This window comes from Heteronotia binoei, chromosome 5 (assembly GCF_032191835.1).
Source record: "Heteronotia binoei isolate CCM8104 ecotype False Entrance Well chromosome 5, APGP_CSIRO_Hbin_v1, whole genome shotgun sequence".
Lineage (NCBI taxonomy): Eukaryota > Metazoa > Chordata > Lepidosauria > Squamata > Gekkonidae > Heteronotia > Heteronotia binoei.
In genome coordinates this window covers 106447969-106469936 of record NC_083227.1, presented here as the reverse complement: position 1 = coordinate 106469936, position 21968 = coordinate 106447969, and the positions used below count along the sequence as shown (strand labels likewise).

The 21968-nt window shown below is 39.8% G+C and overlaps 1 protein-coding gene across 11 annotated transcripts in view; it reads left to right on the top strand.

The window, feature by feature from the left end:
- The window catches only part of DOCK3 (dedicator of cytokinesis 3), a 340630-nt gene that overhangs the window by 48706 nt on the left and 269956 nt on the right, over positions 1 to 21968 (top strand). For all 11 annotated transcript variants that reach the window (XM_060240011.1, XM_060240010.1, XM_060240016.1 and 8 more), the window contains exons 4-8: positions 835 to 890; positions 5121 to 5217; positions 13231 to 13379; positions 15949 to 16033; positions 18424 to 18465. In XM_060240011.1, the coding sequence (XP_060095994.1) occupies positions 835 to 890; positions 5121 to 5217; positions 13231 to 13379; positions 15949 to 16033; positions 18424 to 18465 (429 nt within the window). The remainder of the gene's footprint in view (positions 1 to 834; positions 891 to 5120; positions 5218 to 13230; positions 13380 to 15948; positions 16034 to 18423; positions 18466 to 21968) is intronic.

The window sequence follows — 21968 nt, the reverse complement described above, 5'->3', positions numbered from 1 at the left end:
ACTATTGCACCTACTTGTATAAAAAATTGTGGAGAATTAGCTACTTCTATACATGTTTGGTGGAACTGTAAACACATTTATACATTTTGGCAACAAATTAAAACCCAAATAAGACTGATTACTGGCTACCACTTGCCTTTAAAACCAGATGTTTATCTACTACACAGTTGGAAAGATCTTTCTCTTATGAAATTCACTTCTATTTTAATAAATATCCTAATTGCAGCTGCCAGACTTCCTATAGCGGCTAGCTGGGTAAACTCCTCTCCACCTTCTTTAGAAAATTGGTTTCAGAGATTATGAAAACTGTTTATAATTAACAAACCTGCATGTAACTCATTTGAAATCTCTAAAATATTATGAAGAGTGTGTTGTACCTGTTTGGTTTCCTTTGATTTCTTATTTAATAGAACATAATATTGTGCCTCAGAATTTATTTTACAAGAAACTGATTTATTTTTGATCTTGAACTAATTTGGTTTATTCTGCTATATTGACTGCTAGACCTTACAGTTGTCATTAACATTAGACTGATCCTGTCTTTGTAAAATGTATGGACATCTCATCACTGTATTGATAAACATTCAATAAACCTTGTTTATTTAACCTTTAAAAATTGAATATTGAACAGTGATTGGTAGGGTAAACATTTGATCATATTTTTTGCCATTTTAAATTATGTAAAGTCATAATTTTAATGTTTGTTAAAATGATAATTTCATAAAATAAGCTAAAAGTCCATGTTGATTTCAGAATTTTTAATTGGTTATCAGCTGTTATTAAATTGCACTTGTGTCATGTGTCCTGATGACTAGGATAATTTTTCTCTTGCAGGGGATCTTTCCTGCTAACTATATTCACCTGAAAAAGGCTGTTGTCAGTAACAGAGGGTGAGTATCCCATTTTGGTTTTTATGAATGTTTGATGCTTGCATTAGATAAGACAATTTAATACATTAGTTCTGGCCAAATAGCACCTTGGAATGGCATTATTAAATATATTCTGTAGGTTAATAGGAATGTTGTTTTAATTTTCTAGTACTTTAATTTAGGCTTAAAGTTCTGGTGCAGTTCCAGAGAACTGAACGTGTGTCAGGAAATGCTCACATATGAATGTTTAGTTCTACTTGCTAAGTATCAGGGATTTTTTTGTAGAAAAAGCCCAGCAGGAACTCTTTTGAATATTAGGCCACACAGCGTCTGCATTCACAGCAGCATCAAGGGAAGGAGCTTCTCTCCAAACTTCCAGAACAGCCTTTCTTGTTCATAACTAGGTTCAAGAGCTTATATCATTTAGCTTTCCTCTGTATTCCTGCCCCATACCTTTGTTAGCAATGGGAGCCCTCCCAGTACCCTGAAGCCCAAGGAGAATTATTTGTGTTGTACTGATGGGCTTTCTTTTCATCTGGATGTATTCCCAGTTAAATTGTCCAATCCTAAGAACATAAGAGAAGCCATGTTGGATCAGGCCAGTGGCCCATCCAGTCCAACACTCTGTGTCACAGAGTGGCCAAAAAACCCCAGGTGCCATCAGGAGGTCCATCAGTGGGGGGGGGGGCAATGATTTCTTTTTTTAATTCTTTTTATTTTTGCTGCAATTCATGGGATTGCCTGCTACTGGCTGTCACACCAACTGCCTAATTTGTTTGTTGGAAAATCTATATGGTGGTCTGTGATCCCATTGAAGAATTGCTTCAAGATAAAAAAGGGGAATACCATTTTTACTGCTTGATTAATCCCTTGCCTGACAAAAGTCTTTTGAAATAAGAGCTCAGTTGATGCCATTGTAGGAAGTATTATGGGATTGTATGAATATCATATGCATGGATTTTCAGATACATCAGAAACCATCTAGAAGAAACAAGAATTATACTTCATATTGATGAAAGCTATAGTATGGCATCCACTATTTTGAAGATTGTTATCCGTGGACTCAGCTTTGGGAATTTGATTTTGTGCAAAATTGCTATTAATATCTGTTTGAATATCTGTATATTAAACTTAATAATATTGTCACAGTTGTAGAGTTTCATATATAGCCATTGTGTGACAACTCTCTTTATGTTGTGTGCCCTCAACTAAATGGCTGGTAGAACATCTCTGTCTTACAGGCCCTATGGAACAGTAAGGCCCTGGACATAATCAAGGATAGCCAGATCTCTCTCAGGACAGGAACCATGAGGAGGTTCTTATTACTAGAGCATAACACTCTTTCAGGAACATATTGAGGAGGCGGACCCAAATATATGTAGGTCCCTGATCACTAATGGCCTTCAAGGTAAAAACCAAGACCTTTAACTGGATCCGGTGTTCCACTGGAAACCAGCACACCTGGCGTAGCACAGGTTGGATGTGTGCTGTCCAATCAGTCCCCGTAAGGACTAGCATGACTGCATCTGGATCAGTTGGAGCTTCCAGGTTGGGCTGAAGGGTAGGCCTGTTTTGACCAAGTTACAGTAGTCTATTCTGGTGGTGACTGTTGCATGGATTATCATGGCTATGTTATAGTAAGTGGTAGTTAGCTGTGGTCCATGGAGAAGAATGTCCTAGGTAAATTCCAGTAGTCTGTCCATCCCCTCTGGGGATTATGCTGTCCCATTTATGCTTTAATTGTTCTCTTAGCTTGGAGTAGTTAAGAATGTGTTAGGTGACCTATAGAAATCAGAGGATGTATATTCATGCATTTTTGAGAGAGAATCCTGTGCTTGCTTCAAATCCCTTGTTGCAGATATACAAAAAGTAGCTGCTATTCAGTCAACTGTTGGTCATTCTAAAATGTAACAAACTTATTTTGCATTTGTAGGCAACAGGTTATCACAGTGATCTGCTTGCTCATATAAATTAAAATCAGTTTCTTTTTGTTTCAGTAGAGACTGAAGCCTCCCAAAAGGCAATTGTGAGCAGAGTATATGTAGAGGAGCACATCTAAGACAAATGCAAATACTGACTCATTATGCAGATGTGATTGGCTCCTTTTCAGTGAGAACTGCTCTGATCCTCCTCAATAAAAGCCAGGCAGAAGCTTAATATTTGGACCACAACATTTTTTAAAAAGAAATGTTCTTAAGAATCTGTTTCTCCTGAGTCTTCTTCAACTTTTGTTCATCAATGTACCTATTAATTCTCTCTTTGATAACAGTTTCCACCAACTTTCCTGGTATTGAAGTCAGACTGACTGGCCTGTAATTTCCCAGATCTCCTTTGGAACCCTTTTTAAAGATGTGGGTGACATTTGCTACCTTCCAGTCCTCAGGAACGGAGGCAGATTTCAGTGAATGATTACATATTTTTGTCAGGAGACCCACAAGTTCACCTTTGAGTTTGTTTGTTTGTTTGTTTGTTTATTGATTTATTATATATATATATATATATATATATATATATATATATATATATCCCGCCCTTCCCAACAAGTGGCTCAGGGCGGCTCACAGCCAGAACTCTTGGATGTATGCCATCCGGACCTGGTGACTTATCAGTTTTTTAATTTGTCTATCAGTTGTAGGACCTCCTCTCTTGTCACCTCAATCCAACTCTTGTCACCTCAATCTGACATTCAACACCCCTCCCAAAAGCAGCAGTTCTGAAGTGGGCAAACATTTCTCATCTTCCGCAGTGAAGACGGAGGCAAAATTTGCATTCAGCTTCTCAGCCATTTCCCTATCCTCCTTCAGTAATACTTTTACCCCTTGGTCATCCAAGGTCCCCACTGCCTCCCTGGCTGGTTTCCTGCTTCTAATGTATTTGAAGAAATTTTTATTGTTGGTCTTTATGTTTTTTGTGTAGTCCCTTTTTGCAAGCTTGTTCACAGACTTGCATTTGATTTGCTGCAGCCTGTTCCCTTTTATTAACCTCACTTGGACTAGCTTTCCACCGCTTAAAGGAATCTTTCTTACCTTTTACAGCTTCCATTACTTTGTTTGTTAACCATGCAGGCTTTGTTTTTAATACCTATTTGTGCCTTTCCTGACTTGTGGTATACATTTTATTTGACCTTCTAGGATTGTAGTTTTAAATAGCCTCCAAACTTCCCCAAGGATTTTAACTCTATTTACTTTTTCTTTCAGTTTCTGCTTCACATGCCTCCTCATCTCAGAGAATTTACCTCTTTTAAAGCTAAAAGTGTTGTGTTGGTCTTTTAGGGCAACTCCCTATTTATACAAATGGTGAAATCAACAACATTATGGTCACTGTTCCCAAACAGTACAAGCACTTTTATATCTCTCACCAAGTCTTCGGCATTACTTAGGACCAAGTCCAGGATCACCCCACCCCTGATAGGTTCTCCATCTGCTCCATAGCACAATCATTGAGAGTGTCTAGAAACTCAATCACTTTCTCCTATCCAGAACACATATTGACCCAATCAATCTGTGGGTAGTTAAAATCACCTATTATGACACAGTTTTTACGTTTAGCCACTATCTTTTATTCTTTCATCATTTTATAATCAACCTCTATCTTTTGATCTGGTGGGCAATAACAAACTCCCAGAGTTAAACTTCCTTTTGGGCCCACTATTTCGACCCAAAGCATTTTTAGAAGGAAATCTAATTCTCTGACCTTCTAAATCTTACTGGACTGTATACCCTCTTTGACATACAGAGCCACCCACCTCCAACCCTTCCTCCCTATTCTTCCAATATAATTTATATCCAGAAATCACCATGTCCCACTGATTCTTCTCATTCCACCAAGTTTCTGAAATACCCACAATGTCTATATTTTCCCCCAACACTAAGCATTCCAACTCCCCGATTTTACCTCACACACTTCTTTGCCAGGTAGTCCATACTGTTTGTCACCATCTCAATGGACAGCTCTAATCCATTGCCTGGTAGAAAAGTAACAGCTAAACTGTCATCTAACTAGGTAGATTTTATGTGTAATCTAACTAGGCAGGGGAAATTATTTAGGAATTTATTTCTCTTCTAATATGTTCTGCAGTGAGTAGCATAGTAAATAAGTCTATATGCAGTAAAGGAGTCATTATATTAATGAGTGGATCATCCTGGTCCAAGGGACAATAGAAGTAATTTTGTACTATGGTTTTTTTTTTCAAAATGACCTTTAACCTAAAAAATCATGGAAGTTTTCTTAAGCATTTTCATTATCTTACAGGCAGTATGAAACAGTTGTTCCACTTGAAGATTCTGTTATCACTGAAGTTACAGCAACCCTCCAGGAATGGGCTGTCCTCTGGAAGCAGCTATATGTGGTAGGTTCATTGAAAATAAGAATACTATTTTATACAAGTAGTAATGGCATAGTAGTTACATGCTATCCTAGATTCCCCCTCTATCCCCCTGACCCAAGTCCAGGAAAGCAGGGATAGAGGTGGGTCCAGATTAACAAAAGCAGAGACAAAACTTTAAACAAATCCTGCAGACAGTCTATGCCCTCTCTCAGACCAAACTGGGTAGACTGCCACTAGGCTTTTTTAACTATTCCCAAGATCTCTAGAGAAAAAAGTCAACCTCTAAGGCTGACAGGGAAACTAAGTCAGAAGGTCAGCCCTGAATTTCATAAAACAAAAGTTAACCATAGTCAAGCGAGTCTAAGCCACTAGACTTAGCTTTGGGACCCCAGAGTCAAAGTCCACACAAGGTTTACTTTATTTATTTATTTATTTAAGGTGTAATATATATTAAATAAAGGCAAGACTTGTGAAGGATTGAAAATAATTAATCATTTCCAGCTAACTGCCTCTTCTTATATGTTACACAAATGGCTTTAAGATCGGCTGATCAATGTTGGCTGGCAGTCCCTGGCCCAAAAGAGGTCTGCTTAGCTTCAACTAGGACAGGGCCTTTTTGGCTCTGGCCCCAACCTGGTGGATTGAGCTCCCCATGGAGATCAGAGCCCTGTAAGATGGAGCTCTTCTGCCAGGCTTTTAGCTGAGGCCATGGACATATGATATAATCAGCCCTTTCTGCTGTAAATATGCTGTAAATTGGCCCAGACCTATTCTCATGTGATCTATACTATTATGAATTAAATCTGAAATCTAAATGTTAGTGAACAGACTCAGGGAGATATCACCGTCTCATTGTTTTGCAGCTTGTAGACTGTATATTGGTGCAGCCCTTTAAACAAGCTGTGCAAGTAAACCTGAGACAGCTGGGCCAGAAAAAAGAAGGGGTGAAGTGCCTTCCCAGGGGAAGTGGGGAGAAGGAGGGGAGGCGATCTCCTGGGAAGGGACTCCCTCCCATCTTTCTCCTGGCTGCAGCTTGCCATGGCCAGCATAGGTGGGGGTAAAGTGCCCTTGGAAGGCACTTCGCTCATTTCATTTATACTCTCCTTTCTGCTCCCATGGCTTTTCCCAGGTAGCAGAAAGCAGCGCTATTTAAATCCTTGTTTTCTGCACCTGACAGATAATTGCAGGGAGCAGAAAGTAGCAGTGGTTTAAATGGCTCCAGGCCATTTAAACCCTGCTTTCATTTCCATGAAAAGCTTGGGGTGGGGGCTGAAAGCAAGGTTTAAGTCAAGGGTGTTGAACTTATTTGTTATGAGGGCCAGATGTGACATAAATGAGACCTTGTTAGGCCAGATCATGTGTGTCATAAAACATAATGCTAGGTTGCAGAGATATAAACTTTATAAAGCATACAGACAAAGATTTTGTATCTCTCCCATGTGATTGAGAGAACTAGTCAAAGGACCTCTGGCTCTTTTCCTCTCTCCCCAGGGGATAAGGAGGTGGTGGAGCCTCAGCCGATAGAAGGAAAAGAGGCTTAGCTTAGTAGCTCTGCTGTGCGATTGAGAGAACCTGGCAAAGCAAGCTCTCCCTCCTCCCCTCCCTTCCTAAGGGAGGAGCCACAGCCAATGGAGAAAGTGTAGCTTTGCTGTGTAGCTCCTGTGCAGTTGAGCAAGCCTAGAAAATCAAGCTGAGATGCAGAAGGAAGCATCAGAGGAGAAGAAAACAGACTTTCTCACCAGCCTGAAAGGAACCCTCCAGGGACCTGATCTGCCCCCCGTGCCACATGTTTGACACCCCTGGTTTAAGTGGTCCTGAGCCGTTTAAACCAAACAGCAAAGCAGCAGGGAGCGCCCAGCTAATCAGCTGTTTCTCCCAACTGTCACAAACCACCATGAATTGTGGCAAAAATTGTTATAGTTTGTCCTGGTTCTTCAGTTCATGAATGCTTAGAACAGATAAAAGGAATATTTCTTCACCCAAAGAGTAATTAACATGTGGAATTCACCACTGCAGGAAGTGGTGACAGCTACAAGCATAAAAAGCTTCAAGAGGGAATTAGATAAACATATGGAGCAGAGGTCTGTCAGTGACAGCCACAAGGTATAAATGGAACACTGTGTCTGGGGCAATGATGCTCTGTATTCTTGATGCTTGGAGGGGCCACAGTGGGAGGGCTTCTGAAGTTCTGGCCCTTCTGGTGGACCTCCTGATGGCACTTGGGTTTTGGCCACTATGGGACACAAGAGTTTTGAACTGAATGGGCCATTAGCCTGATCCAACACTGCTTCTCTTATGTTCTTATCAGAACACTGAGAAAATGGAATATTTTAGTTTTAATTTATGTGACATATTAATATTTTAACATTTTGTTATTTGCATATTTTGAGTAGCCCCATTCTGAAGAATGACATAACTGATTTTTGCATATTCCATAAACTTATGTAAAATATAAAAATCTTATATCCTGAAAATCATTTTGTCTCTAGCATGGTAGTTTACTCAAACCTAGCTCTTTTTCTGCAGCCCAACACAGCTACTCTTTTGAAAATTTAAAATAATAGTCATTGTACTATGACTCACCATTCTGTGGAAATAGGATAGGCTTCTGTGGAAATAGGATAGGTTAGCTCCTTCATTATTTTTTCCACAACTGAAGGAGAGTGTGCGGTGTTGCTTCAAATCAACAGTTTTGCTTGTTAAACATTTTATATTAGTCTTAGATACCCACGTATCACATGAGTTCACAGTATTATCCAGGATTATGAGGATACCTCTGGTTTTAACCCTAAATCTCTTGAATTAGAGAAGAATATAAACAGGTTTTATCTATTTTACTCTGTATGCTTTCCCCTCCATCCAGCCATCTTGGTTCAAATTCCTTTCAGTAGTGAGCCATTATTTTAAATAGAATAAACTTTATGGTTCTGAGCCAGAATAGAATGTTTTTTTAAATAAAATAGGATACTGACTTAGAATAAAATTAACAAAAAAAACCCCGCTTTTGTAATGGCAGCAACTAAAATAAGTGTTGTGACAATAAAATCAATTATCATGGGTGGATTTTTACATAGCAAGGACCTAGAAAGCAGCAGGCAGGAAAGAGGCCTGCTACTTTAAAACTAACATATCATAGTAAACTGTGATGATAACTGGAACATTATAGGAAGAAGCAGAGAATGGGATTTCTCTGTAGTGTTTCTTCAATGTTGGAATATTCAGCTAGCTTTTCTGTTTAAATTTTGTTGAAATGCCTGATTGCCATTTTGTGAGTTGCATCACCTGATGTTCTGTGTAGGTTTTAATATTATGTAATTATATTTTAATTGTTCTAAATGTGTCATATATGTTTGTTGTTGTAACCCACCCTGAGCCCTGCTGTTCAGGGTAGGGTGGACAAGAAATAGATAGATACCTGGCCTCAGGACCAGCGTGTGCCAGTAGGCCAGGTAAGCAGTTGCCTAGGGTGCTACATGGCCACAGGGGTGGTAGGTGGGCACCCTCTGCCCCTGGTGCCCCTTCCCCTACTGTGGTACTTGCCCTTGCTACCCACCTCTCCACCACCCTCCTCCACCACCTTGCTGCCTACTTGTGGGTGGGGAAGGTGCACCGGGGGTGGCGGGTGCACTCAGATGCAGACTCCAAGTATCTCCAAGAGGACATGCTGCCCTGCTGCCCCTGCTTAGCCTTCCTGGGGGGCAGCTGGTGCGGTTGGAGGCACTTGGTGCCACACTGCCTGCCCCCACCACAAATGCCCTCACTGGCCCTGCTGAGGTACATATAGGATTTGGAAATGGTGAACTTGCTATTCAGGGACTTTCCCCTAAATCCTTAAAAGAACCCGTGTTAGATCTTAATTGAAAAAACATGCACTTGATTTTCAGATGTTGACTTCTTATCTGCCCTTTTTTGAACAAGATTATTGAATGAATGATAGCTGAACAATTACAGAAATATCTGGATGACACTTCTGCCCTTGATGTATTTTAGTCTGATTTTAGGCCTGGATTTGAGATGGTTCTAGTGACCTTGGTGAACAATCTTCATCTACCATGGGGAATGTCTTTTGTTTGTCCTTGTGGATCTTTTAGCCATGTTTAATATAATTGATAATTTCCTGGAATACATAGGATTTGATGTAGGAGTTGAATGTGTAGCTCTGAAGGGGTCTCACTGGCTGAACACAAAGCGTCATGAACAGTCTGCTCCATAGGACCTGCTGTGAAGTATCACACAATGTTCTGTTCTCTTTCCAGTGTTGTTTAATTTCATTGAGAAAGATGGACTATAAATGTAATAGCAAACAAGCAGATGCATGATCTGAATGAGTTTGTCTGCAGCTTTTTTGGTGGGTTGCTACCAGTATGCTGACAACATCCACCATTATGTAGTATTAAATAAGCCATGAAATGATATTGTCTTTATCCTATTGTGATTAAGATAAGTTCATAGAATAAATTGAAACTGAATTTTGACCAGACAGAGGTAATGCTGGTCAGTAAGGTGTTTGTACTGGCTGGGGTTCAGCATTCATTGATGGACATTGTGAAGAGCATAGAAGTCCTGTTGGATTCAGCTGTTATTAGAAAAGCAGGTAGATGCAGTAGCCAAGAGTGGTTTTTACAAATTATATATGGCCCATAAACTTCCCCCCTAAGTGGAGTGCCCTTGAAGATGATTCAGAAATTGCAGTTCACACAAAATGCCACAACAGATTCCTGTATTGGTTATTAGCCACTTTTGAGTCCCAAATGAAGAGAAATAAACAGCATATAAATACATCACATATACCTATTTTATTATCATTGGCTGCATGTTGGTTCCAAGTCCATTTTGAAGTGCTGGTGCCCATAAGGCTTTCACAATCCACATACCTGAAAGATGATGACCTTTTTCCACATTAGCCTTTTTCCGGGTCTCGTTCTCAGCTCTCAAGTTTCCGCAGGGCAGGGAGCATGCAGCCCTGCTCCAGGGATGCCAGTGCAGAATCTGGGAAAAAGAGCCACTGTAAGGAGCCCTGCACAGAAGGGAGGCAAGTGCTAAGTGTAGTATCAGTCCATATTTCCCAGTATGCCCCTGAAATGCTTTCTAAATTATTCTATCCCCTGTGTGAGAATACTAGCAATAGCTGCATGTTTGAAAGTTTTTTTAGTAGTCACTCTGATGCTTTGGAACAGTCTTGCAGAGGATACTGGAAGTGAATGCATAAATGAACATTTTAGGAGGGATGACCTGGATGAGTGTTTGTATGCAACTACTTGGATTTCGTTTCAGATCTATTATTTTTTCAGATTTATTGTTGCTGCCTAGCTTTATGGTTATTTTTTGTTTTTATAATTGTCACCTGTCTTCCATCTCAAGTGTCTGGGAGAAAGGTGATTGATAAATGTTTTAAATAAATAACGTATGTGCATAGAAAAATATTTTTTTAAAAAAATCTGCTCCCCTGCATGTGTGGAGTAAGCTCTGAAGACAGACTAGCACAAGGAGTGAATGAAAATGAAACACATTTATTTTGTCAAGATTAGAAAGAACAGAGAAATCTGAGTAAAAATATTGTATGTGAAGCCAGGCAGATCTGACTCTGAATCCAAGAGTCCAGCAGGTCTGACCCTGAATCCAAGCCACTGGATGAGTCCATTATGTTCTCACAGTGGCAAGGAATATAAAAATTCAGTTGCTTGAATATATCCATTCATATTTCTTGGCCGTTAAGGAACTGTGTGTAGTTCTGCAGGCTGAAAAAGCTGAATACAAGCCATATATTATATGATCTACATTTAGATTGAGAGTATTTAGCACTACTTTGTATTCAGTTGAGCAGGATAGACAGTCCATACCTCTGCTCTGTCCTGCCTCCCTGCAGTGCTGTTGTTGGTGACATGTAGCCTTGGCTCCTGGGCTGGGGTTTTCACCCTAGGGAGATGCATGCCTTGCAGTTCACTGTACTGCATTCAAACTGTTCCAGTTTCTATATAGAGTTTAATTTTTGTTATTATTGTTTTTCCTTCTTAATAAAGTTCATTGATAACAAAATAGTCACTTTTATTTCCTGTATTTTTCCTTCCAAACCTTTACACTCAAGACCATTAAAGCCCTCTTCTTATATAGTATACTATATAGTATATAGAGTATAGTATTTGTATAGTAATGAATTAATATACTAATAACATAGGAAAATTATTATTCAATTATACTTGAAAAAATCACAACACACATTGTTGCATGTGAATATGACATATTTTAATCCTAAATTAACAACATAAAATATAGGTAATACCTGTTCATTCTCATAAATGGAGATGAATGGTTATCCACAATTATAAATATCTATGGTGCTTTAAATGTTATTTTCCATGTGGGCTTCTTTCTGTGTGGGCTTTTTTCTGTATGGGCTTATTTCCATGTGGGCATTTTTCCATGCGGGCTTTTTTCCATGCGGGCTTTTTTCCTGTGAGCTTTTATCATGAAACCATAGTGGATGGATAGTTAGAACAACATATTAAAGCTGCATCTACACATGGTTGGATATTGCTGCATAGAGAGTTTTTTTGGCATAGAGATAATTGGCAACTGAATTTTCTTGTATAGAAAATACAATTTGGGATGTGCATGGACTGGCTCATGGACCAGATTTTGGCACAGACTGGGGGTTGGTTTGTGGCCTATGACCCTGGTCCATGGAATCATGCTACTCACAAAGTGCCCATAGACCACCATGTTTCCTGTGGAGGTTCATGTGGTGTGTGGGAGTGGTCCCTGAGCTAGATATGCTGGCACTGAAGATTGCCAGGTCAATGGGATTTCCTTCCCTTTCCTTACTGAGGCACAGATTGCCTTCCCTTGACTCCTGGAAGTGTGCTGCTGCTGCATGACTTCAGAGAGTGAGGAGCAGGGGCATGTTTAAATGCCTCCCCTTCCCTTCTTCAGTTGTGCTACAGTGGTGGTATGTTTCCAGGAGGGAAGGGAAGGTTAATTGCCCTCCCTTTACTCCTGGAAGCAGAGAGTGAAGGGGGGCATGTTTAAATGCCTTCCCTTCCCCACTTGTGCTACACCAGCATTCTTCCATGAGAGAAGAGAAGTCAATTTGCCTTTCCTTCTGTGACTTTGGAGAGTGAAGGGGGGACATGTTAAATGCCTCCCCTCCTGTTTCCCAGTCACACCACAATGCTGACACTTCCAATTTGCCTTCCCTTCACTCCTGGAAACATGTCTCAGTGCGTGAAGAGAGGGCATTTTGAATGCCTTCCCTTCATGAACCCAACAAACCACAACCCAGTCTATTAAATAGGAAAGCCTGTGTAGATTCGTGGTTCATAAACCTCACAATCATCAAACTTCCACGGACCTCCATTTTTTCAGTCCGTGCCCACCCCTAAAGACAATTAAGGAACTGCCAATGATCTATGGCAGTGTAATACAACATCCAACCATGTGTGAATACAGTCTAAATGTGTCAAAATACTTCACAGCTTGGTTTAATACTTTGCGGTTTGGTTTAGTTAATCTTAGTCTATTTGAATACTGGGCCAAAATCTTTCTCTAAAAATAAGTAACAAGTATAGGAACCTTGATAACATTAATTCAGACAGTTTTTAATTCCCCTGTATCTGGCAAAACCCCCAAGATTCATTTGCCTCTAGCATGGAACAAAAGGACACCGCAAAATCAATTCACTACCCGGAACAAAACCCTTTGTATCAAGCTGATTTCCAGTTTCAGAAGCTATTGATTTTTTTTACCTATTCTGTTTTCTTGAACTGGCATGGTGTTTGTGTTATATTATTTATAGAGTTTTGATGCTGGAAGCTAGCTTTAATTGGTAACTTAGTGATAGGGTTTCTTCATATCCTACTTTTAAAGTAATTTAACTAAAAGATAAGTAACTTATAATTAGGACCTTTGTTTATATAGAAATTTTATTGTAAGGTAAATTTTGATTCAACAGGTATCAAGAAAGTCAACAGTTTAATGTAACTAAAATTTTCAATTCTTTCTTCCTCATTTTCTCCACTCCTAAATAAAACTTCACAGAAACATAAAGTAGATCTTTTCTACAAACTGCGTCATGTGATGAATGAACTAATTGATCTTCGCAGACAGCTACTCTCAGGCCATTTGACCCAAGACCAAGTGCGAGAGGTTAAGAGGCACCTCACTGTACGACTGGACTGGGGTAATGAGTAAGTATGGGTACCATTTGTTTAACTAATTTAAGATGTCATTTGAATTGCTACTGAACACAACTAGAACCTGCTTGCTGATATCCAAATAGAGATTTTAATAATGTTCCCCAGGCCTCGGATTCAGTGGGAACTCACAGAAGCACAGCTCCTGAACCTTTCTGACAGTTCCACCTCCTCCTTCCCACCTTGTCCATTGAATAGTAGGTGCAGCTGCATAACAATCCCTGGATGAGCTCCACCACCTTTTTTCCCTACAAAACGACCCCTGATGTTCCCTATTTTTAAGTTTATGGATGAAGAAAAGATATAATTCAGAATGTTGCTTGTACATTTGCTTGTCTTATCTAAACTGTAGATCTGGGGGATGAATTTAATGTTGGTTTAATTTTTGTCTGTTCCTTTTGGACTTTGAATCCAAATAACTAAATGCAGCTGGTGTGCACAAAGAATGAATCTTTTAAACTTCATTGAAAGAAATGAGAGTTTAAAGATCATTAAACATCGCAGGATTGTGCCTAATATCTGTGGTATGATTATATTAAAAATACACCTTCTCATTTAAAATTTAAAGCATTATTGACAGAGTGGCTGTGTTGCTGTGGAACATCAGAAGTGATGGCAGGAAACTAGAGTTAATGGGAAACATTCTCTTAAAGTGTACTTTTTTCATAACTGTTTATTTAAAAAATTTTTTTATTCTCTCCACAAAAATGTAAAATCAAAACAGTCTACAAATATCTAAAGCGATAAACAACTTTACCTTAGAATATAAATACCATAATTAAGTTTTTAATAACTGAGAATACATTACTATACATTACTGAGAATACATTACTATACTATTCCTACTGTTTCTCAAAACAACTTTTGCTTTTGAGCAATAAACAGGTTGTTTCCCAGTTTGGAACTCTGATGTGATCTGAGACTAATATTTATTCAACAAGATGTCATAATGTGCCTACATTCTGTATCCTTAAAGAGTATCAGACTAGCATCTGGAGGACCCAAGTGGCAGGATTTAAATATTATAAATAAATATTAATATTAGGGGTGAGGGGGAAGAATTAATTAGTTTATTGTGCTTCTGCATGCAAGATACCCTGGATCTAAAACTTCCTACGATTTATCTATTCCTTAAAAAAAAAAACCCTCCAAGAAAGGGGATTCTACACACTATGTAGCCTGTTGTATAACTGTTGAATCTTGTGCCCTGTTCATTTTGACTGGTAAACAGTGTATTCCTAAGTGGAATTACGTTTTAGCAGAGTCAATAGGACAAGGTGGTACAACAGTGTTTTGGATTGCACTAGAGATGTGCTGTTATCTAATAATTTGTTGTATTTGTTTATGTTTATGTTACTGGCTGCGTTAGATGCTATACTTACGATAGAAAACTGGGGTGTAATCCTACGTATATAAAAGCCCAGATGCATTGGTGCTTTCTGACTCTCCCATTGGCCTGTGATCCTCTAAAGACCTATGTAGACTGGGACCAATATATCTGCAGGACCGTCTCTCTCAAAACCGCCCCAAGGAGCCTTGTGCGCTTCTGATCCACATCTACTGGTCATCCCTGGCCTCAGAGATATCCGCTTAGCCTTGACCAGACCCAGAACTTTTCTGGCTCTGGCACCAGCATGGTGGAAAAATTCTCCCTAGTGAGATTGGGGCCCTGCAGGATCTGTTACAGTTTCACAGGGCATATAAAGCAAAGATGTTCCACCAGGCCTATGGTTGAGGCGGTGACAATCAGGCCCAGCATGTGGGGTTCTGTTGCCCAAGGCAGAATCCCAATGTGCACCCCCCCAGTAGATTTTTTGCACACGTGCAGCATGATGACATCACACTGGGTGCTCAGCACGTCCCCTCCACAGCACTCAGCAGGCACTGGAGAGGGGAGCCCCATTTTTGGTTTTTTTTTTAACTTTTAGGGGTTGGGGGGGGGAGCTCCCCTGGCCCCTTAAAGTCAAGAAAAAACACTGCTCAGTTTCCCTCTGCAGCGCTCGCCGAGTTCAGCGGGCACTGCAGAGGAGAAGCCCTGTTTTTTTCTTGATTTTAAGGGGTTGAGGGAGAGTACCCTTTCAGAAATAGTTGCCTTCATAATATGACAACTCTTGACTTTCTGTTTCCCATTGTTTCACAATTGGCCCCTGCACTCCATGGCGGCTATTTTGTAGTAGCATCCATTTTCCATCCTCAGAATTGCCCACAGGCTCAACAATATTGGAATATCAGGCTTTAAACAAAGTCCAGGAATGTACCCTTGTTTGAAATACACTGCTCAAGCAACTAGGCACATGTTCGCTATGGAGAAACTAGCGATATCTCCTCATTCCTGTGTCTGAGAATAGCAGTCTGTAAGGTCCTGTGGAGTGAATATATTTGTAAATGTGTTTTCTGGTGGGAAAAATGATTTGCAGAGCTGAGCCTTAAATCGGTTCAGTACAGTTTTAGTGCATATACAGCTATTTCCATAGACAGTTCCTATATCTGCGTGTAGGTTAGATGCATGGGCAAGGGAAAATATATATTTCTGTTGATTGGAGCATACTTTCCCCCCCAACAGGCATCTAAGTTTGGATCTTGTTCCACGGAAAGACTTTGAGGTGGTGGATTCAGATCAAATCAGTGTCTCTGATCTATACAAAATGGTAAGGTGTCTTAAGGTAGATCATTGCAATATATGGAGGTGCTTCTGTGTATTAAAGTAAAAACAACTGTATTAATGCTAATATTGCAAATCTCAGTAACTGCAATCCAGTATTCTGTACCTTAAGCACAGATATAGGTACACTCATTGCAGACTAATTTGCAGAAAATGTGGTAGATGAGTAGCAGAATTTTTCTAACTGTTTTTTCCTACAAAAGTGTAGGCTTTGTGGTCTTTTGGGTCATGTGTGGAACATTATTTTGGGTTTTCAAAAAAAAATTGTGTGTGTGTGCATGCTTGGAAGTCATGGTGATGTCTGGCAACCCCTACTGGGGCATGGAGTACTTTCAGAGAAGTAGCTTAATACAGCTGCCTCCACTTCCTGATCCTGGTATTCCAAGGAGGTCTCCCAAACAAGTACTTGCCAGGGTCTGCCCTGCTTAGCTTCCAGGATCTGATGAGATTGGGCTTGCCAGGTCAGGGCCGTGGAACATTATTTATGACAGTTTATGTGTGCATAGGCACACACACACACATTGTGGCCATGTTCTAATGTTTTCTGATCTGAAATGTCCTCAGCATACTACTGAGAGTACAAGATAGTATTTCTTATCTGGACTTACTTTTGACTATATCTACTATGATTTCAGTCCAAAGTTTATTAGATACCTCCCCCCACCCCAGAACAGATTGCTTACATGTAACTGTTGTTCTTCAAAGGGTCTTTTGCACATCCACAATGATAGACTTTGCTTTTATGAAGAGTAATGATTTGGAAACATATAGAGAAAACTTTCAGGTGCAAAATCTCCTTTCCTCATAAATGCAGCCTTAGACTGCACTTGTTTCATGGCAACAAGTTTCTACTTTATCCAGCTTTCAAAACATACAAGCAAGTCAAAATACTTAGCATAATGCTTTATGGAAGCTGTTGGTTGTGCCCAAGTAGCCTCTTTGCATAAGGTGTCAAGGTGTGCTTCTGGCAAAGGCTAAATATGTTGCTGGGGCCCTCATTGTATGTCTCAGAGATTATCTAGGAGAGCCTTTTTTGCCACTTTGTAATGAAATTGGATAGTTTGAGGCTGAGCCACCTAGTAACTGAATCTCTTAGAGGAGACTGCTTTACCTTTGTTTCAGCCAGAGTATTAGATATACAATCTGTTATCCTGTCTGAAGAAAACTGTTCTTTTCTGAATTAAAAGACAAGGATTTCTGAACATCTAGGGAATGAACGCTTCATTCATATACAAACTGGGAGAAAGGTAAAAAGTTGGTAAGACCAAGGTCTGATTTGAGTGGAAATCTGAGACAACTGAGTCAGTGTCCCATCTCAGAACCACTGCTTAATGAACAGATAGCAATGAGGAAAGCAATGAGAAAAGAAGTAGATGTGACCTCAAAGATTGTCCATTAGTTTTTCCAAGATAAACTTGTGCCTTCCTAATTGGAGTTGGGATACAGGACTAAAGGATAAAACCAAAAAGGCCCTGGAAAAATTTCTTCACCATAGACGGTTGAAAGAGTGAACATCCTTTGAAGATAGTTCAAGCAGCGGAGATTGCAGCCAGATGAGCCTATAGAAAGGAGTATGCTAATCCTAGCGACTGAAATGGAACAGGTACTCTAAGATGGATGTCAGTAGGCAAGTAGATAGATCCTATTCACATTGAGAAGCAAAGATTGTGAAACACTTCCATTTGCAGTTAGAATCTTCTGGTAGATGACATGTTGTTAAGGACCTTCTTCAGTGTTTCTAGGATTACTTAGTTGCTGAATGCTTCAGATCTCTAGATGCAGTGACTTCAGGTACATGGCAGTTAGATGGAGGATTCTTTGTTTGGTTTTGTTTTTCAGCTGGATAGTTATGTCATAAGTGATAATCTGTACAACCCTGCTATATAGCCTGATACATAAAGTACATCCCTGTAGAACCCTGCTCTGCAGCCCACCACCATCCCAGGGTACTTTACTGCAGGAGTTTCCCAAGCTGTTTAGGATCCATACTTATATTTTAAAATATCATTTGAAATATAATAGCGTGTATGATAATCGTATCAATTTGTCTGAGTCTATTCTGGTGGCTGAAATACTTTTCAGGATGCTTTGGTACACATCTTTGTGTAAGATTGTTGTGCCAAATTTGGGTAGAGATGGCAGTCCCATCTTTTGCATTAGTGATATATCCTAGTATGGGACACTGCAGAGTGCTACATTTTGATGTGACAAGAGGCTTGTATCAATATTTAGGTCATTTTCACGGTGAGTAATAAAACCAGATGCTATTTAAATGAGACTAGTCTGAAAGTAATCTGAATTCTGATTAGTGCTGTGAGCAAAAAAGTTTTTAAAAAGCATCCTTTAACATAAACATTTTTTTTTAAATCTTTACAGCATTTATCCAGTAGACATAGTGTACAGCAGAGCACATCACAGGTAAGATAAGCTACAGGTGCCTTGTTTCTTTCCTCTCTGAAGCAACTCATAACTGACAAAGTGATACGCTGTGTCTTAGAGTAGCTACTTTTGCATCTTAACCTTTTGCATCTTAATTATTAGCAGTTAGAATGATATGTTCAGTGTTGTCATCATGCAAGTTTTGTTTTGCCTTTTGCTAAAACAGTTTAATGAAGAGATTTGCTGTACAATAATAATTTTATTCTTACAGCGAGGTAGCCAGATTGCCTTTTGTATTGAATGTGGCTCTTTTCAAATGAAGCAATTTGGAATTGTGTGCATTTTATTTTTCTACCTGGTTTCAGAATATTTATAAAATATGCTTATTTAAGCACCATATGACAAGTATAGATATGAGGGAGAAGAAATATCTGAAATGTTAGATGAAGTCCAGTTTGATGAGCCATGTTGTTGGTGGCTGTGGTACAAATTAGTTGATGCTCTGTACTATGTTCTTCGTGTACAGTCCTTTTTCTTTCTTGTCATCTCTGTGCATGCACACATATAAGTTCATTTAGATTCTTCTTGAACAAAATGCTTAGAAGGGGCACCAACAGTCCCATTCCCAAAAAGATGATGCCTGGTTTTTTGGCCACTGTGTGACACAGAGTGTTGAACTGGATGGGCCATTGGCCTTATCCAACATGGCTTCTCTTATGTTCTTATGTTAAGAGCAAGTACATTATGCATATCTCCTACTTAAACTTCCTTTTGTTTCTTTTCCTGCTCAGCTTTCTTTCTTTCTTTCTTTCTTTCTTTCTTTCTTTCTTTCTTTCTTTCTTTCTTTCTTTCTTTCTTTCTTTCTTTCTTTCTTTCTTTCTTTCTTTCTTTCTTTCTTTCTTTCTTTCTTTCTTTCTTTCTGTTTTCCTGGCACCCTGCACAGCCAGTTGTGCTGCTAACAGTCAACATGGGCATCACTCTAATTTCACTTATGAATGTATTACAACTAGTACTAGTTCTGGTACTAGTCTTTTAGAGGGTCAATTTCTACAAGATCTGTATGGCTCAACAGATCTTGTAGATATTGGGAGGGAAATCTACCACTGTACAAGAATGAGGTGTTCTGCTTAACAAAGCATCAGACTAATAAATCATACCATGTTTGATTATGGCGCTGAAGCTATGGTGGGCTCTGTCACTCTACATAGGTGTACTGGCCTTAAATCCACTAATGGCACTTGAAGACAGATCTAGAGAGACTCTCTTTTGAAGTCTGCAACTTAAGAAATAAGAACATAAAGAGATTGCTGCTGGTTCAGACCAGTGATCCATCTAGTCCAGCATACTATCTCAAGTAGGGGCCAAGACTTGCCCTTGATAATGCCTCCAGGCATGCATCCAGAGGCTTGCTACCTCTAATTGTGGAGGTTCCATGGCTAGTAGCCACTGATGGGCCTATCCTGCATGAATTGGCCTAACTTCCCTTTAAAACCATCTATTTCTCTGATCTTCACTAAGTTCTCTGACAGCAAATTCGACATTTTAATCACTTTTTGAGTGAAGAAGTATTTCCCTTTTGTTTCTTTTAAATCCACGGCTCATAAATTTCATTGGGTTCCCCAAAGTTCTAGTATGTTAGGAGACAAAGTTCCCTCTGTCTTCTCTCTCCCCTATTCATAATTTTATAACACTTTTACCATGTTCCCTTTTAGTCATCTTTCTAAACTTGAAAAGTAAGTCCCAGACTCTTCAGGCTTTTCTCAGGTGCTCCAACACTTTAATAATTTTGATTGTCCTGTTTTGTACTTTATCTAGTTCTCCAATGTCCTTGTTGAGTTATTATTAAGCACCAAAGCTAATGACACTCTAGTACATATTCAGAAACTTAAGTCCACAGCTAGGGATGGGCATGGAACGAGAAATGGTGATTCCATTTTGTGGTTCATTGGGTTGTCCAAATCTGTAGTTCAGTTCGTTTCATGTTTTTTTTCAATGTCCTGAACAATTCATGGTTCATTGGTTTGTTCAGTTCAGGAAGGCATAGGACGACCCCCGAGTGAGCTAGATACGCCAGATGCAGCGAACTCTGTAGCAGACTCTCCTCTGTTTGCTTTCCAAGTTTGGTGCAAATGGGATTTTATGAGGCCAAGTTATAGTAAACTGCTCTCCTGGGAGCTGGGGAAAGAAAGGGAAGCCACCCTGCAGCCTCCTGTAGGTTTCACCCCCAGGAAGCTTGGAATCTGACTAGCTGCCACAGCTCTGCTCTTCAGGCCCCTGCACTTTTGTTCAGTTTCATGTGAGTGGGGAGAGTGGAGCTGTGGCGTCTAGTCAGTTTCATTGGAAACTGTACACAAGTGCAGGGGCCATTAGAGTGGAGCTGTGGCGTTTAGTCAGTTTCAGTAGAAACTGACCAGAAGTGCAGGCTGCTGGGGAGAGCAGAGCTGTCACGTCTAGTCAGTTTCACTGGAAACTGACAAGAAGTGCACATGCTGGTGCCAGGTTGTCTGGAAAAACAAAGGAAACACAAACCAAACCATATGCCGAGAAGAAAAGCTGCTTTGTTTCATGTTCTGATGTGGTGGGATCAGCTGAACCAGTTTGGAACAAATCACAGTCCGGCCATTTTTAGCACAAATCATGATTCATGGTTCAGTTTGTACCCATTCCTATCCACAGGCTATGTCCACAGCACCACAACTCTGGATAACTGCCACTTCAGACATCAGCAGTGGCTCTGTAGTTCTTTCAACCATTGTGTTTCCTCTTTTCCAACCAGCCACTTCCATAAATTTTATAATTTTGGCTCAAAAATGCCTCTTTTCAGTTCTCCAATACCAGACCTCTGGGTTCCAAACTGTCAGGTGTCCAAACATAGCCTTTGATTTCTCCCAGCCATTTGACCCAGACTTTTATGTCACCTGAAAGTCTTGGAATGTGTCATCCAAGACAACTAGGTCTTCCCTGTTGTCTGCATAGGTTACATCATAAAGTTTCATACAATTCTTTTCAACAGTTTTCCGGATTGGAAATCAGATACATGTGTATCAGAAGCCACCTCCTTACAGGGGCGGTGTAGAGGCAATGCCTCCTTCACATAATCTTTTAGAATTTTATTCCTCTGGTTTCACTATTCCCAAGATGGATGGTGGCTTAGGTCTCATAATTGATCTCCATTGTCAACATCTACATCACTTCCAGCAGGTTTTGTATGATGTGCTTGTCTACTTTCTTTCCAGTCTTGGGCAAAGGAGTTTGATTTGCTGCAGGAGATCTGAATTATGCATACTTCCATGTATCCATATGACCCCAAAATGATAAATACTTCTACTTAGTAGCAATAGGCTACTTTCTATACAAGGTCTTATTCTTCAGCTTATCAACAACTTCGAGTGTGTTTTTTTAAAGATGCGTGGACATAGTAGATATATATGTGTTTTCACTGAACCAAAGGGAAGACTGGGAACCAAAGATAACCCTGGAAAGAACCCCTACTGCTAGCCTGGCCCCATCCTTGCAACAGAATCTCTTGCTGTTGGCTCAGG